The sequence below is a fragment of the Diuraphis noxia genome, unplaced genomic scaffold (genome assembly GCF_037042655.1).
Source record: "Diuraphis noxia isolate RWA-SAM2 unplaced genomic scaffold, SU_Dnox_SAM2 contig0002, whole genome shotgun sequence".
NCBI lineage: Eukaryota > Metazoa > Arthropoda > Insecta > Hemiptera > Aphididae > Diuraphis > Diuraphis noxia.
Window position 1 is genome coordinate 80,798,015 of NW_028301712.1, and position 17,617 is coordinate 80,815,631.

Consider the following 17,617-nt stretch of genomic DNA (forward strand, 5'->3'; position numbering starts at 1 on the left):
TGTGTAGACCTTGCAATTTTATATATTTTCAAATAAATATTTTAGACGCACCCAAAACTTCTACAGGCATAGGTCTGGCTGTTATACATCAAAGTTCTACTCAAGTATTCCAATTAAATAGTCATAGCAGCATTTATACAGCTGAATACATAGCTCTTTTAAAAGGAGTCCAAACAGCAGTTAATGCAAACCAGGACAGAATCGACATATACTCCGACTCACTCAGTGCCCTGTCAAACATAAAATATAATTCTCTGACCAATCCCTTAGCGATAAAGATAAAAAACCTAATACATCTATCGAATAAATACATACGTTTCATATGGACTCCGGGTCACTGTAATATCAGAGGAAACAAAGAAGCAGACAAAACAGCCCGAAATGCTATAAATAACCCCAACGCCCCCCCTTTCTTTTATGCCACCAACGATGTCACCGGTAGATATTATCAGGAACGTTGACAAATACTGTATGCGATTATGGAACTCTGATTGGCTTCAAGTTACCGAAAACAAATTAAGGGAATTCAAACATTCAGTTAAACCTTGGCCAAAACTCAACTACTCAAATCGAAAGGAAGATGTTATTATGAACCGTCTTAGAATTGGCCACACAAGAGTTACTCATGGGTACCTAATGGAAAAGACCGAACCACCGATATGCCTCTCTTGCAATATTCCACTTACGATCAAACACATCATCATCCACTGCCTGCAGATATTCACGGAAGCCAGGGAAGAATTTGGAATACCTGACAATCTATATGAAGCCATAGGACCCTATGCTATGCTGACTCACAAAAAATCATCACTTTTAAAAAAAAAATTGAAATGTACAACCTAACTAATTTAACTTTATTATTTTTTGTAATTTATTTTGCTTCTTTTTTTTGTTCTTTTCTCTTTCTTGCTTCTCTTAACAATCATGTAAAAAATCCATATAATATGTAACCTAATCAATTGTAAGCTACAATAACCACGATGTTTATGCTGTACCAATAAAAAAATAAATAAATAAATATTTAATATTTTAATGTTGAGAAAAATTTCATGACAGTGATGAATAAATTTATTTTTTTGCCTGTGAAGAACGAACAAAATTACCTAATTTTTGTATGTTGTATCATGCTTATGATAAATTAATTTGTTGTTAATTGTGGTAGACACCAAAAATAATATTAGTAATTAATCTATAGTTTGATATCCTAAATAATAATGTAAGTATGTTTTTACTGATACATTTTCAGTTCACGTAAAGTGATTAAGTGAATAATTATCAATGTATAATATGTTAAAAATCATTAATATTATTAAAGTAATATATAAATGTAATATAAAAAAAAAAAAAAACAAATAGGTAGGTAAGTGGATGTCATTTTGCTGTAAAGTAGTTTACAATTAGGTTCCGAGCGGAGACGAGTTGACAGTCTAGGATATTTTAAAGTATTCTACTATATTAATTATATTGCTTTTATTTAAAAAAACATTTAAAATTTATTCTAAATTAATCAAATCAGATTCATTATGTACCTGATTCACTATCTCAGTCATTCATAGTAGGTTTACACAATTTATAATAAAGTATTAATGTAAATCATCGATGACATAAATTATTACAATTAGAAAATTAAGTATACTTTAGAAATTTTAAGTATCCACAAATAATATTTTTTAATAACAATAATATAGCTAAAATTGTTATAAATTTTCAACTACCTGCAAAGAATTTGTAAATTTTTAATTGAATAAATTATATCAAAATTTGAACTTTATTAAATGGCAATAAAAAAAAAATGTGCCAATGTATTTTTAATATTTTATAACTGCTGTTATACCAACTTATGGAGAATCTTGTATTATATTTTCAAGTTTTTGACCCAATGAATACAATTTCATTGTCATTTATAGAATAAAAAACCAAAAAAAATGGAAAATTTTAAATGTCTATAAATAACTTAAAATTTGTTGAAATATTTTGAAAATGTTATCAACTAAAATAATTGATAAAATAAACATTTGGTGTAAATGTCATGTTTCTACAATAACTTAATTTAGAATTACACCAATATCTAAAACCGATTTTCTCAAACATTTATTTTGTGTAAAAATTCCCGTTTTTCCTGCCGCTTTTTAAAAGTACTGAAAATTTCAAAATTTGACATCCCCAATGCACCAACTAGATTCACTTCCCAGCCGGAAAAGCTACTGAAGTTGAAAATCGAATCATTATTTCAACAATTCATTGTGTATACAGGTTTAATAAATAAATAAATATAAAAATACACATCGTGGTAAAATCAATACATTCGTCGCTCCGCTGAGAATCTAAAATTATCATATTTATTATATATTATATACATATTTTATTTATTTTTTATTAATTATCCCGCGGCAACTTAGGCCATTGGGAAGGGGGTGGTACTGTAGATTTATGGAATGGTAGGTGTGTTAAAACACTACGTGGATGAGTTTTGGCAGAATTTTTATTGGGGCACCCGTAGGTTTCTGCCATGCCCCGGAGTGGGTCGAGTGGGGGATGGCGGCACTTATTCTCCGGATACCGTGACTTCCCGGAGAAAAATGTCGCCCAATGGTCGATGATCGAACTCGGTAATTATATATTTTATCATATTGTCTGTGATACTAAAATACAAGTTTTAATTTTGTATTTAGCTTGACCTGCGATTCACCTGAGATTCACGTGCGATTTGCTGGCGAATACAAAAAAGTTTTTTTTTAAGACCGCAACCAGCTATATAAATAATTTATTAATTTTTCTCTTGTTTGTTTAATATTTTTTAAGTTAAAATTTAAACTCCTTATAGCAACTTAAAAAGTGACGCTGAGGGATCACGATTATGACATTACAGGCTACAGCGAGTCATAAAGAAGAAGATTAAGGTGTTCCAAACCGCGATGTTGTACGACTGAAAACGTTTCACCTTTTTGGGAACACGATCGAAAACGATTGTCGGTAGATCTGAGATACAATATTTTGTAGGTACCTTATTATAATCAAACGATTGAGAACGATTTTTCGAGAAACGTCGCTATTTATCTTAATATTAGTAATAACGATTATAAGTATACGACATCGTGATCTACGTATCTACAGATATTCCAAAATTATTGCCAAATTTAGTTGTTTGGTAATTGCATATGGTAATGGTATAGAGATAGACAGCTCAGTATAACAACGTATTATAATAATATAGTGTTAGGTTATGGAAAACTTTTAAAAAACCACCAATGGAGCAGAAAGTTTACACAGAATTTACAATGGGAAATTTTATCGTACGCATTTTCCTATACGAGTATAGGTACATGTAGTAATTTCGGATTTAAAGGAAACTCAAACACAAACTGTGCAGGCAATAATAGGTAATGAAAAATCGAATCAATTGAAAACAATATTATTATTTTATCAAAATCATGGACACTGGACAGTAAAGATTATGAATCGTATTATTTGAATAATTAAATCTTATAAAGTTATAAGGAGTTTGAACAAACCAAGGACATCATGAGGTATCTAAAATTATCTGGAAATAAGTAGGTACTTGTGAAAAAAATGTTTAATTGTATATAAACTAGCAAATAATCATAAAATTGTGTATCTTTAATCTAAAACTGACATGATATCTGTATATTTTATTTCTACTTCGTATTTTTAATTAATACGGCATTACGGCAACGTCGCATAAAAGTTTGTAGCATTAGCGACTAGCATAAGAACTTATGTTATATGGAGAACAAAAAACAAATTTTATTTCAATTTCACATGACAATGTTTATTTTTCTGATTTAAATTTAAAATTATATATGAATATCTATATATATTGTAAATTGTAATTTTTATGATTTTAAATTTTTGTATATAAGATAAGATTTTGAACAAAATTTTTCGTTTTTACTTATTTAAAATTTTGATTTCTAACTACAAAATCCTGTGATTGGTCCCATAACAAGTCGAGAAAACGGAATTTCAGTTATTTATTATTATCTACAAATGAACATCACCTATACAAATAATAATAATATATTTATTGAACAATACAACTAATACAAAAATTAAATATAATTTTTTTTTGAAAGAAATTAAATTGTACAATATAATTTAAATTATTATAATCTCTAAAAACAAGCCAATGGTCATATTACCAAGGCTTTTTCCTTAAAAAAAAAAAAAAAAATACAAGAATTTACTTTTAAAATGTAGGTATGTTGTTCTGTAACAGGTGATGACTATGAAATCAGGATGTAGTGTACCTACATCACGAACAAAAATTAATCTCCTTGAAAAATGCATTTTACCTCAAAAATGCCATTTATATATTTTCTAATACAATTTAATATTTTATTCTGGTATTTATGCATAAAATATAATTATAATTTATTATTATTAAAAAAAAAAAAAAACTGAAAATTGGAAAAATTGACTTGATGCTTCTACGATGATGTTGACCTTGACAGTTTGACACACAAGTGTTTTGTAGCAATATTATCCGTTCTAAATTTAAACATAGTTACTCAAATATACATTTATTAATATGCTAAATTTGTACAGTACCTATATTGAACAATTAATATGATGCATTAAAAACCAAATAATGACGTAATATATATAATGCCAAAAATGTTAAGAATGCTCTAAAAATGCAAAAGATGCTTTTAAAGTGTCAACAATTATAGCATAAAATGCACTTAAAACGGTTTTAATTTTAATTGGTATATTTATATTATATTATGTATAAAAATCTATTTATTTAATAAAAAAAAAATGTAAAAGTTGATTTAATTTAAACTAATCTAGCATTTGACTTATTTTATTAAATCATTATCTTTACCTAACCCTGTGCCCATATACAGCTTTTGTAAAATAGTATATTATTAAATATAAATTGTATTTATACTATGCATAACTCGTATAAAACAAAATTCAAATATATTAATTGATGTAATTTAATTAAAAACACAAGAAAATAAACTTAGATGAAAAAATGTCCTTAAAAGCTAAAATAAATTATTCCTAAAAAATTAAAAATGTTGAAAAATGCAAAATAAAAGTTTCATAAATGGATTTGTTGTTAGGATTTAACTATTGTTCTGATTTAACGCAACCACAATTTTTCACATCATCATAATGACTTCACTGATATAGACCTATGTTGGTCACACTGTCGGGCTAACTGTCAATTCTTGAATTTGAATATAATTGTAATCGTCAGACTAGATACTCATCAGAAACTGGATTCTTGAATACCCGATTTTTGGATGCTTTATTTCTTGTTTGCTTGTTTTAGTTAGTCTCTTTAGTGTTTCATACATTTTTTTTTAAATTTGTCCGTTTAAACTTTAAATTACTTTTAAAAAAGTCAAAAATTCAAAATAACGATTTTGATTAATAGTGATGGGTGTAACAAAGTTATCTTTTGTTAACTTAAAAGTTATTAGCTACAACTTATAAGTTATAATTTTAACTCATAATTAACCATAATACTACCTTTTAATGTTGCTGTTTAGCGTACTTCAAGCAAGCTATATTTTGTTATAAGATTGTTCGTGATTTCAACTCATCTTTCTTTCAGTTAACATTTATCAATTGAGGTTTTTACTATATAGTAGTTTTTCAACATTGAATTTTGTGTATTAAGAAATTTGTTTGTGTCGTTATTTTGTGCTTAACTTATACAATTCATCAGTTTCCGTACCTTGATTAATAATTAAAAACGTAAGTAAATCATTATAAACAACATAGTTCTATAATTTATTTAAGATAATGTCAGCACTTTATTTGTTTTCTTTCTGATCCATGTAGGTACAAGACACATCGTAACAAATTAGAGTTCATATGATCCAATATTATGTTAATCTTAATGCTATAGTTATTAAACTTAAATTAAGAAAATCTACCTTGAACATCTCTAAGGCTTTAATCGATCTCCGTTTAATGTATTAAAATTACATTAGGTATAATCATAGTTTATTTTATAATTGAAATATTAATAAAAGCCTATTATGGCTAAAATATTGAAAGAAAGAACATTGAATTTGTTAGGCTAAACTCAAACTTGGTATTTCTAATGTGCTAGGTCGCAGATAGAGTACAAATGACTTGCTTTCATCCTCAAAACTCACTACCTAAGTAATAATTCTTGATAATTTTACAATCTTTTGTTGTGTATTGTTTTGCAAATTATAAAGTCAAATTACTTATTGTTATATATTTAGTTGTACATAACCAAGAAATGTTAGCCATCAGTTCAGCTTGAAACTATCTGAAAATTAAGTTCTTTAATGATAACTTGGTAGTAAACTGTACCCAGTGAAAATACATTATTGTTATAAAAAAATATTTATTTTATCAAAATAATTTATTTTTCAGCTGTACAATATGGATTCCATAAGAGTGGCAATCCGTGTCCGTCCTCTTGTGAAATCAGAATTGGATCGTGGATGTTCAAATTGCATACTAGCAGATTCCATTAATCAGCAAATTATTGTGAATAATAATGCTAACCTTACGTTTACATTTAACTATGTATTTAGTACTGAACATTCTCAAAGTCAAGTTTATCAATCGGCTGTTGAAGATTTAGTTCAAAAATTATTTAGTGGTCAGAATTAAATTTTTTTAAATATTTAAATATTGTTTTGTATCAATTAATTTCAATTCTGATTTTATCTTAGGATATAATGTAACCATACTAGCATATGGTCAAACTGGTTCCGGTAAAACTCATTCAATGGGTACAAATTTTGTAGATGATGAAAATGAAGATGAGAAAGGTATTATTCCTCGAGCTATCCAAAACATTTTCAATGAAGTACAAAATAAATCAGAAGAAGCTAAATTTTCAATTAAAGCATCATTTATCGAAGTATTTTATTTTGTTATATATTTACTTATTCTTAATAATTAAACCATTAAGTATTTGAGTTTTATCTAGTATTATTTGATACTAAAAATGCTTTCTTTGAGAACTTAACTATGTAAACTGATCTCTTAAATTTAATATTTAATTGTTTTTATAAGTTACTAACCTAACCGTAATTATATGTTAAAATAAATATAAACTTAAGTCTTATGCAGGAGTTTAATTACAATCTTCCAAATGCTTTTTAACCATTAATTATTCATCCATGGCTCTGCACGACTATGGGGATGATTAAGCTCCTCTCACTTAGCTTTAAGTAACTATATTACATCTCATTGTTATTTCAAATAACTATATAATTTATTTATATATTTTATTTTTTAGAATTTTTTAGAATTTAATATAATTATTTTTTTCTTATCTTAGATTCTAATTAAATTATAATATTATTAATGTATTATAATTTTAAGATATAAGAATGTACATTTATGATTACAGTAGATAGTTGTTTTAAGAAATTGTTAGGTGCTGTAGACATGCTCAGTACAGAGATTTTATTCAAAATGTTTATATTAGGGAGGTCATGAATATTATTAATTTTGACATTGAGTCATTTAAAAATTTGAGAACAGATAAAACATTTTTAGAATTATGGTTAAAAATTGTACAATTTTGTGTCCAAAATTATGTATTGGAAGTTTGTCATCCAGATTAGTTAGCTTCTTTGTTCATACTGCTACTATGATGTTTAAAGCATACTATTTAAAGCACAATTTTTCAAAGTGTTAAAACATAAAAGATCTAGACCTAACTAATGCCATTGTTCCAGTAAAAATATTGTGTACATTTGCTACTACCAATAAGAAATTACTTTTAACTCTTTATGTTTTAATGATATAAATGGTATAATTGTGAATGATAGTATAATCTAAAGTTGGTTGCTTGTAATTTTGGAGGGTATGTGGGATAGAGCCCATCACCACTATGTGGGCAATTCATAATAATTATAACATCCCCAAGATTTAAACTTTAAAGTTATACAACTACTGAGACCTAAATATAAAATTTAATTATCTGTTACAATTATGTTTAATATTATTGAGTTTCACTTAATACACTATAAAAATATTATACAAAAGGTATCTAAATTTTTTAACTTTAAACAAAAATTTGTGTAGATCAATAAGAATCTGGGTTTTAGTTTTATTGTAATTCTTTTCTTAGTCATTAGGCCTCTAAGAGACCATGATATCTCATATACATCATTAACTATCTATTTTTTTTTCCAATTTGGTGCTTTGTCATTCTGTTTTGTAATGTTGTGTTTTTTTGTTTTTAGTCTTCTAATTTTTAATTTTTGACACAGATGTTGCCTCCATCACTTCTTTTATTAGTTGAACATTAACTTATTTTATTTAATATTATACATTTATTTTGTTCTTTGGAATAAAATCTCTGGCTCTGCATTTTTAATTCTCCATTAGTTTTATCTTTAGTTGCCCTGAATATTATCCATTAGTTTTTCCAATTCCATATTAATTAAAATAGGTGATGGATTATTCATATTACATTAATTAAGTTACCACATTGCCTCAGAGATGTATTCTTAGCCAGTGGTATAAGGATTTGTTGTAGTCAGAACTGAATTTAAAAAAAATAATATATATTGTGTTTCTCCTGTTTTGTAATTGCTTATCTGTAAAATATTATTGATTACTATATTAGATATAGGGTGATCTAAAAAAATCAGTACTCTTTGTAGTAGTGCTTTCCCTACTCATCCATCCAATTCAAGTAGTGTGTTTTATGTTTAATTAATTATTAGAGATGTTACAATCTATAATAATTAAGATCAAACCAAACTTTTCTTTAGATTAATGAACTCAAACAGATCCAATCCTACACACTTAATAATTGAACCAGAACTGAGCCAAACTCTTCAAATGTTTTATAAACATAAAATAACATTAACTGAACATTAAAAAAAAAAAAAAGTTAAATATTATTTTATTTAAAGTGTATTATTATTTAATATTTATTCTTTATTTCTCTGGTTGAATTATCTATAAGTAGTTTTATGATTTGGAATTTTCAATTCGATTTTTGGAACAAACTGAACACTCAGAGTTCGGTTCGGTTTGAAAATCAAACTGTTCGTAACATCTAAATAATCAAAAACTAATTTACAGCTTTATCAAGAACAAGTGTATGACCTCTTATCCCCTAATAGAGCTACTCTTGATATTAGAGAAGATGGCCGTGGAATTTGTATTCCAGGTTTAACTGAAATATGTGTAACTGATTTTTCTTCAACTCTTCAATGCTTAGTACAGGTAATTATTTTTAATGATTTGGATTTTGAGATATTTATGAAATTATGATATTTGTTTTAGGGTTCTAGTGGTAGAGCAACTGGAGCAACAGCAATGAATGCCCAATCATCTCGTAGCCATTGTATATTTACGTTAACTATAAGTCAAATGCAAGAAAATGGGTAAAATATTTTACTGAAAAATAAAATTATATTTTACTAATAACTGTTTATTTAGAAATAATACTACTGCAAAATTCCACCTGGTAGATTTGGCTGGATCAGAAAGAAGCAAAAAAACAAAAGCTACTGGTGAAAGATTTAAAGAAGGTGTTAATATTAATAAGGGTCTCTTGTCTTTAGGGAATGTTATTACCTCTTTATGTGAGAAATCAGCTCATATTTCATATAGAGATAGCAAACTTACCCGTTTATTGCAAGGTAAATATTCTTTTATTTTATTAATTGAAATAAATGTTTTCATCATGACTAATGTTTACAGACTCTTTGGGCGGTAATTCTGTTACATTGATGATAGCATGTATTAGTCCTGCTGACTATAATATGGATGAAACTGTGAGTACTCTGAGGTATGCCAACAGAGCATTACAGATTAAAAATAAGCCTGTTATAAATCAGGATCCAATTACTGCCCAAATTTCTGCACTTTCAAAAGAAGTAATTGATTTAAATTTCTTTATATAGAAAATTTTATTCAGTGTTTGTGTTACATTTTTTAGAATCATGAATTGAAATTAAAAATAGTTGCAATGGAAAGTAATGGTTTTGTTAGTTGTCCACCAGAACATATTACATTGCAAAAAGCTAATAAAGATTTACAAGAAAAGATGCGCGCCATGAGTCAAGTATTGAGTGAATACATGACACAAAGTGCATCACTAAATATGAAAGCGTTATTAGTAAATATTTAATACCTTATAATGTTATAATAAATAATTTTTGTTTTATTCATACTTATTTTTATAAATAGGCTGAAACTGGACGTGATACAATGAAAAAAAATCTTGAAGAATTAAAACTAGATTTTGAAAATGCTCTGAAATGCAATAATTTAGATGAATTTCATAATATAAAACACAAAATTGGTTCAATTATGGTAAGCTACTTTAATACTATTATAATAGAAATTGGCTACTTAGAAATTTAAAATATGTTTTCATTACTTTTAGGATGAACATAACAGAACGGAAGTAGAAATAACTGGAGATGACTATGTTACTGCTACTGAAGACATGGATGAAGATGATGTATCTGAGCCAGATAACGAAACTGATCAAACTAAAGAGCAAATGGTTATGGAAACAATACAGTTAAATCGTGAACTAAATAAGTTAAATAAAGAACTAGCTATGAAGGAACATTTAGCTGCTAAATTAATTGAATCAGTTTCACATATCGGTGAATATTGCCCTGAAGAAAATACTGAAGAATTGAAAAATAAACTTGAACAATTGAAACAAGAACGTGATCAATTAGAAGAAGCTCTTAAAGTTGCTCAAACAAATAATATTAATTCTAAGTATGTTTTATTTATTTTACATGGTACTTTTTTCGCGTATATTGGTATATCAGCCATTAGGAATGAAGGCCTGTTTGGTAAAAATTCTAATTGGGTCACCCATAGATTTCTGTCATGCCTAGTTGGGGGATTGGCGTTCTGGCACCTTAAACAGTAGTCTGTCCAGAGAGAAATGCCACCCGTGGCCAGAATTCAAATCGGTGACAGTGAACGTTATAAATTTAGAACTAATGTGTTGTCAGCTCGGCCACTCATTTTACATGATAATAATTTATACAGTTGTGATTTTATTTATTTTATTAATCATACAGGTTGTCTGAACAGAGACGTAAAAAGTTGCAAGAGCTTGAGCAAAAAATATCAAATTTAACTAAGAAGTGTTTAGAACAAGATCGAATTATTAAGATGAAAGCTAAGAATGATAAAAAAGTAGAAAACTTAAATAATGAAATCAAAGTGAGTTGGATAATAAAACTTAAAAAATGTTTATATTATATTTCTTACTTTCTTTACATTTATGTATGGTATGGATTTTATTTTTAGAGCATTAAAGTTATGAAAGTTAAATTAATTCAGCAAATGAAAAGTGAAAATGAAAAGTTCAGACAGTTTAAGTTAGAACGTGATCGAGAACTTTGTCGCTTAAAAGAAAATGAACGTAAACAAAAAAATCAAATGATTCGTATGGAACGATTACATGTTAGGCAACAAGCTGCTTTAAAACGTAAATTAGAGGAAGCTGCAAATGTTAATAAAAGACTCAAAGTAATTTAATTGTCTATAATATATTTCAATACATATGCAATATCTATTAGTCTATTCATTTTTATAATTACATTATGTATATTTCTAAATATAAAATTATTATTTAGGACGCTCTTGCAGTTCGTAAAGCTATTGAGGTTAAAAGAGATGAGGCGTTTATGCCAAAAGCTCAGCGTATTCAAAAGTGGGTAAATGAAGAGTTGGATGTGCTAATGAGTACAGTTGATGCAGAAAAAACTTTAGAGCAATTGGAAATAGATAGAGAAACAATATATAAAATGATACAAAGATGTGAAGTAATTTAAAATTTATGGAGTACAAAGTTTTATCTTGTCTAATAATGATTAATTTCTCAGGAACAATTAGAAACAACAGGGCTCACAGATGAATTTAAGTATGGTTTGAAAATGGATAAAAATGAAATAACTGAAGAATTACAGTTAAGAACTGCTCAGATAATGGAACTTAGACAAAAAATATTTGATAGTAATGAAGGTAGGCAACATTTAAAATTAATTAAATGTACTTTTATGGTAGCTTAATTTTTTTGTAGTAGTTAAGTTTTGAAAATAATTGTTATTAATATAATGTGGATTGATATGTTGTCAGAAAAACAATGGGAAACCCTTACTTTTTTAAGTTTTCTAAATGGCATTAAATTTCTAACTTTTTATTTAATATTATCTTCATTTATTTGCTCCTTTCTTTTTTATTTGATTACTAGTGTTAGATATAAAACATAAACTTATTGTTATTTGGAAATAATACCAATCTCATCAATTCAGTATTCATAGATAATATTTATATAATTCTTTTAAATTTTTAAATACTTAATATTTGCTTATAGAACTAATGAAAAAAAATCGTTTTGATCATCTAACAACTATTGCTGATACCAAAACTGCTTTAAAACATGTATTTCATGTGGCTGCTGATAATAGGAGAGCTATGCTAGAACTTCAGAATCAAATTGAGGAGCTTAAAGTAAGACAATTATTAGGTTGATAAATTAATATCAATAGTTTACTATAATTAATTACTGATACTAAAAATCTGATTTGATTTAAAAATACTTTGATACTAAGGTTAATATTTTCAATGGTTTGATTTTAGGCTTCTTTACTTGAAAAGAAAGAAATTGTGAAAAGTGGAGAAAAAAAAATGCTAGATCTAATGAACAAACATCAAAAGCAAGTAGAACAACTTCAAAAAGAATATGAAGACAATGTAATACTATTGTACTAAAAGTTATGCTGTCAAAAATTATTAACTATATTATAATTTTAGATTCTAGTTTTATTGAGACAATTAAATGAAAAAGAGAGGGTATCAAATGGAGGTAATGGTAGTGAATTTGCAGAACGATTCAGGATCTACGATGATCAGCTTAGTAAATTTGAACAGCTAAGAGAAGAATTAAATCAAAAAGACAAGCTAATATCTGATCTTCAAATGATTGTTAACAATGGTATTGGTTCACATCGTTTAAAATCTTCAAAATGTAAAAATATGAATTCGTCCCCTATTACTCCAGTAGGTAAAACTATGATAATTTTTTTGTTTGATGCATAATCAATAATTATTTTTATAGACTAACTCTGAGGTTGATGACACCAAAGAGAACTGCATAGATATTACACCATTACGTCGACGTTTAAACAAGCTAAAACGAGAAGTAAGTTAATATAATTTAATAATTTGAAGTAAAACTCATTCAAATATATTATTATTACATTTAGAGTAGAATGTTTGAACCTTCCGAAGAACGTGATAACCGGTTGAATTTAAAAAGGAATGCTGAAGGACAGCCAATGTGTCTATGTATCAAAAATTGTTTGAAAAATATTTGTATGTGCCAAAAAAAGAATTTGTCATGTTCCAAATATTGTAAATGTTCTGCTGCAGTATGCACAAACAGACATTCACCTGTAAGTTTTGAAATTTAATTTCAGTACATTTTTTTATTTCTGTAATACTATTGAACATAAGGAGATTAGTTTTGAACTTAATTAATTACATAATTCACACAGTGATATTGTGATGCATTTAGCTATTTCGGTTTTATTTCTTATGATTATAAAAAATATATAACTTGTATCTCGAGTTTTGTTTAAAAATGTATCATCTGTTATCTAAGAAATTATGTAAAGCTGATGCTAATGAATTATATTAAATCTTCCATCTACTGCTATGAAATTAATTATGACATAAATTATTTATATATTTTTGACACAAAATGTCATTCTAAATAAAATATTCAATATACCACTATTTGTATCACCATATAAAATTACATATAGACATTAAATTATAATAATAATAAAATGTAATGTTTTATGTGTCATTGCAGAAACATGAACCCATCCAAGAAGAAGAAGAAGAAGAACCACTAGAAAATGTTATGAACCAAACGTTTAAAAAACCCAAGTTAGTATTAGTAATGATTATATTATTATATTTCTTGTATGCTATAAATTATTATGTATTTCTTACTCAGGTAATGGTTTGGTATAGCCCTGCCATTCATATAGCAATAAATACATCATACAATTATAAAATTAAAAAATGTTTACGGTTTCTGTGATTATATTATTATATTATTGATCATTAGGTACCTACCTAATAGTAATGGTACTTATTTTCTATAAAATTATAAATTTATTATTTTATATTTATACAATGTATTTATTGTTATATGGGTGGTGATGCTTTAAAATAGTCACTCTCCATGGCCGGGCTATAACAAACCAGTACCCTAACTTGTTTGTTTTCCCCCTCACAATCTAGTCATTTAAAATGTATAACCTCGCCATTAGGAAACTGTACGTCAACTGTCTTTTTATTCTAAAATATTTATATTTCATTATATTTAGATATTATTTTTAATATTTAGTATGGGATCTAGGCTCTATTAGTAATGCTCTATTAGTTTTAGCATTGACTTTAAAAATTATATTATAAGTTTATTATAAAATCAATGGTTCTAGGTTTCTTCAACGATAACATTTTTGAATATCAATTTTATTTTATTCTGTGTGTTATTAAATTATGATATTGATACATTAATATTTCACTTTAGCAATATCTCTATGAATACAGGTTGATTCTTTTAAGTGGGTACACTAATTGTATTGAGAAGTATTTACTTTTTTCAAAATATTTTTTTACATGGTTTCAAGTTGTTAAAAAACCAACGTTTTTATTAAAAAATTATATTTTTAAATATTTTTTGTCCTTATAATTTTTTAATTTTTTTGCTTTTTTTGAATGACAACATAGAGTTTTAATTTCATATTCCAAAGCAGAATATTTTTCTAAGTATTTCGATTCATAAAATCGAATTTAGGACGTTTATGAGTTATTTGTATTTAAAGTTTAGACAAGCGGAGTAGAAGACAAACATTTTGCGGGGTAACCCCGTACCACTCCACTCTGCCAATCTAAACTTTAAATACTTTTAACTCAAAAACTACTAGCCCTAAATTTGATTTTTATGTATCAAAATACTAAAAAAATATTCTGCTTTGGAATATGAAATGAAAACTCTATGTTGTCATTCAAAAAAGTCAAAACTTAAAAAATGATAAGGATAAAAAATATTTAAAAATATAATTTTTTAATAAAAACGTTGGTTTTTTAACAACTTGAAACCATATAAAAAATATTTTGAAAAAAGTAAATACTTTTCGAGATAATTAGTGTACCCACTTAAAAGAATCACCCTGTATAATTGACTAAATAATTACTAGTTAGTAGTTGACAAATTATTTTTAAAATATAATATATAATATTACAGTGCTTTGGCATATAATTGCTTGGGTTCTAATGGATAATTAATTTTGATCATCAATATATTACGATTATTAATTCCTAAATTTTTAAAAAAAGTTTTACTATTTGGAATTTTATTTTATTCAACTGTAAGTTATAATTATGTGTTGTATAATATGCATTATTATTGCCCATGTCACAAACTATTAATAATATATTTTTTTAAATTAATCTTAATAAGTTATATACTGTAATACTTAGTATCGGTATTCAATATTTACAACAAATGAAATGTGTTAAAATTGTATAGAAAGTATGTTTAATTTTTTTTTATGTTTAATTATGAAATATTAATTAACTGTTGTTTATTTTTATTTGAAAATTTTGTTATGGCATATGAAAATGTGTACAACCGTCGAGATCTGGGGTGATAACAAACAATTAATGAACATAATTATACATATTGAGAAGTAGATAGAATATTTATAATCAATCTAAAAATTTATTTTTCAGAACCGAATTATCCACAATAGCCGACATAGCGAATGAAACATATGATAAATTTTAAGAATAATTTAAATTGAAAAATAGTAATGTAGATAAGCAGCCTTTTAATGTCTACTTGTATCATATCTAATTATGCTTCATTTTTTTGACCAACTCTTATTAATTAATTTATTTTATTGGATTAATTTGTCTCAAATTTGCATTCAAGTATTTTAATGTATGTGTGTATTCCTTTGATATGGTTATTTTTATTTTATAATAATATATTATTTTATATAGATTTTGCTTACTTTTGTAATTTATAAATGAAAGAACTTATTTAAATTTGTAGTTGTCTTAACAATAATTTTTGAGACAACACCACAAATTAAAGTATGAAAAATGTAATTAATAATTATTAAAAAATATATTAAGTTTGCATTGATATATGGTTTAGTTTTAGTTTTGTTATCACAGATTAGCATCATTAGATGTTGATTTTTACTATTGTCTATTGATAAATATTTAGTCTATAATTTTATCAATATTTATAGACCTAATCTGTTCTTATGAGGTAAAGATTATAGATTCTGATGCCATTGACCATAATATAACATCAATGATAGTATTGATAGTACCAAAAATCCATATTTCTTATTTTTTGTTCTAATGTCAACTAAAATATTGTCCACCCGTGACTACTTTATGTCTAAGGGATACTAGCAGTCATGCATATTCACCGTATATTACATGAAACTTCAGTTTTACAAGCTCGTTAATTATTTTAAAAGCAATTGACTAAAACAGTTATAAATAAATAAATTTTTTAAATATTTTCCATAATGAATAGGTGTACGGGCTTAAAATCTTAATCAATTGATTTTGTAACTTAGGAATAATCAAACTAATATACCTATAATAAAAAAAATGTTTAACTTTTTCATTATTTAGGCATACAACATATGCCATTGAAATTTGGTGTGGCATGGTGGTTCAGTAGTTAACAGCAGTGACTATAGTGTGTTGTGCAGTCATGTATCATCGGCGTTGCAAGCTCCTGAATAGTTTATGTTCTTTGCGATGAATCATCGCCCCACATAAACATGTGTCTTTAACCTTATTCCTCATTACTCACTAACTGCTAATGTCCATGGTTGTCGATGCTTAAAGTTCAATAAATAAATAAATATGTAACTTTTCTCATTCTCTGTTAACAAGGTCAGCGTACACCTATAGTACATTAGTATGTAATATTTTATTTATTAGGAAACCATATTGTGTAACTTTAGTGTATGACCAAACCCAATGGTTCATCACCGAGTTTTTCAGATATTTACTTTGGATGTGAGATAACTTGCTCTGTATAGTTTTTGGATTATTGTTTGTTTGTAACAATTAAAAAATTTATAATCGTACCCATTGGTATGAACTTGAAAATATTTATATTAGCATCATCACGACTTGGTATAATTTTTTTGGTCTTTTTGTGCTATTTATAGAATTAAAAATTTTTATTTTTTATTTAGTGTAGTTAAAAGCTTGTAGAATCGGTCAAAACCTTGTAGAAACCTGACAGTGCCCAAAATACAAATATATATATATATATTTTTTTAAAGATTTCGCATTTTATCTCCTATTGGATACGAAAAATAAGGATTATAGTCATTTGATTGTGATTAAAATATATATTATTATAGAGACTTGAAGCTATTTTTTGCCATTGTTTAATTTATTATTTAGGTATCTAGTTATTACCTACAGGTAAGGAATGCAATTCTTAAAATATTTAGTTTAATTTTAAGTTCTATTTCTACCTCTAACCAATTCGCTTTGTTCTTTACGGTATGTTAGTACTATATAGACATAA

The 17,617-nt window shown here is 26.4% G+C and overlaps 1 protein-coding gene across 1 annotated transcript; it reads left to right on the forward strand.

Annotated features, from left to right (window-relative positions):
- Positions 1-5,237: 5,237 nt before the first annotated feature.
- On the forward strand, positions 5,238-16,197 carry Klp3A (kinesin-like protein 3A). Its single transcript, XM_015507821.2, has 21 exons — positions 5,238-5,730; positions 6,385-6,616; positions 6,690-6,880; positions 9,067-9,210; positions 9,271-9,371; positions 9,427-9,629; positions 9,691-9,866; positions 9,929-10,108; positions 10,180-10,305; positions 10,379-10,728; positions 11,040-11,184; positions 11,272-11,493; positions 11,601-11,789; positions 11,850-11,988; positions 12,341-12,477; positions 12,607-12,720; positions 12,781-13,026; positions 13,085-13,168; positions 13,233-13,421; positions 13,844-13,920; positions 15,778-16,197. The coding sequence occupies exons 2-21, from the start codon at positions 6,394-6,396 to the stop codon at positions 15,830-15,832; spliced, it is 3,291 nt and encodes a 1,096-aa protein (XP_015363307.2). The 5' UTR covers positions 5,238-5,730; positions 6,385-6,393; the 3' UTR covers positions 15,833-16,197.
- The last annotated feature ends 1,420 nt before the right edge of the window (positions 16,198-17,617 follow it).

What these genes read in the sequence shown, in the direction of transcription:
- Klp3A (XM_015507821.2), top strand. Translation starts at nt 6,394, where the DNA reads ATGGATTCCATAAGAGTGGCAATCCGTGTCCGTCCTCTTGTGAAATCA. An exon ending in ACTTACCCGTTTATTGCAAG is followed by an intron (nt 9,630 to 9,690) that starts GTAAATATTCTT and finishes TAATGTTTACAG; the next exon opens with ACTCTTTGGGCGGTAATTCT. An exon ending in ACAAAATTGGTTCAATTATG is followed by an intron (nt 10,306 to 10,378) that starts GTAAGCTACTTT and finishes CATTACTTTTAG; the next exon opens with GATGAACATAACAGAACGGA.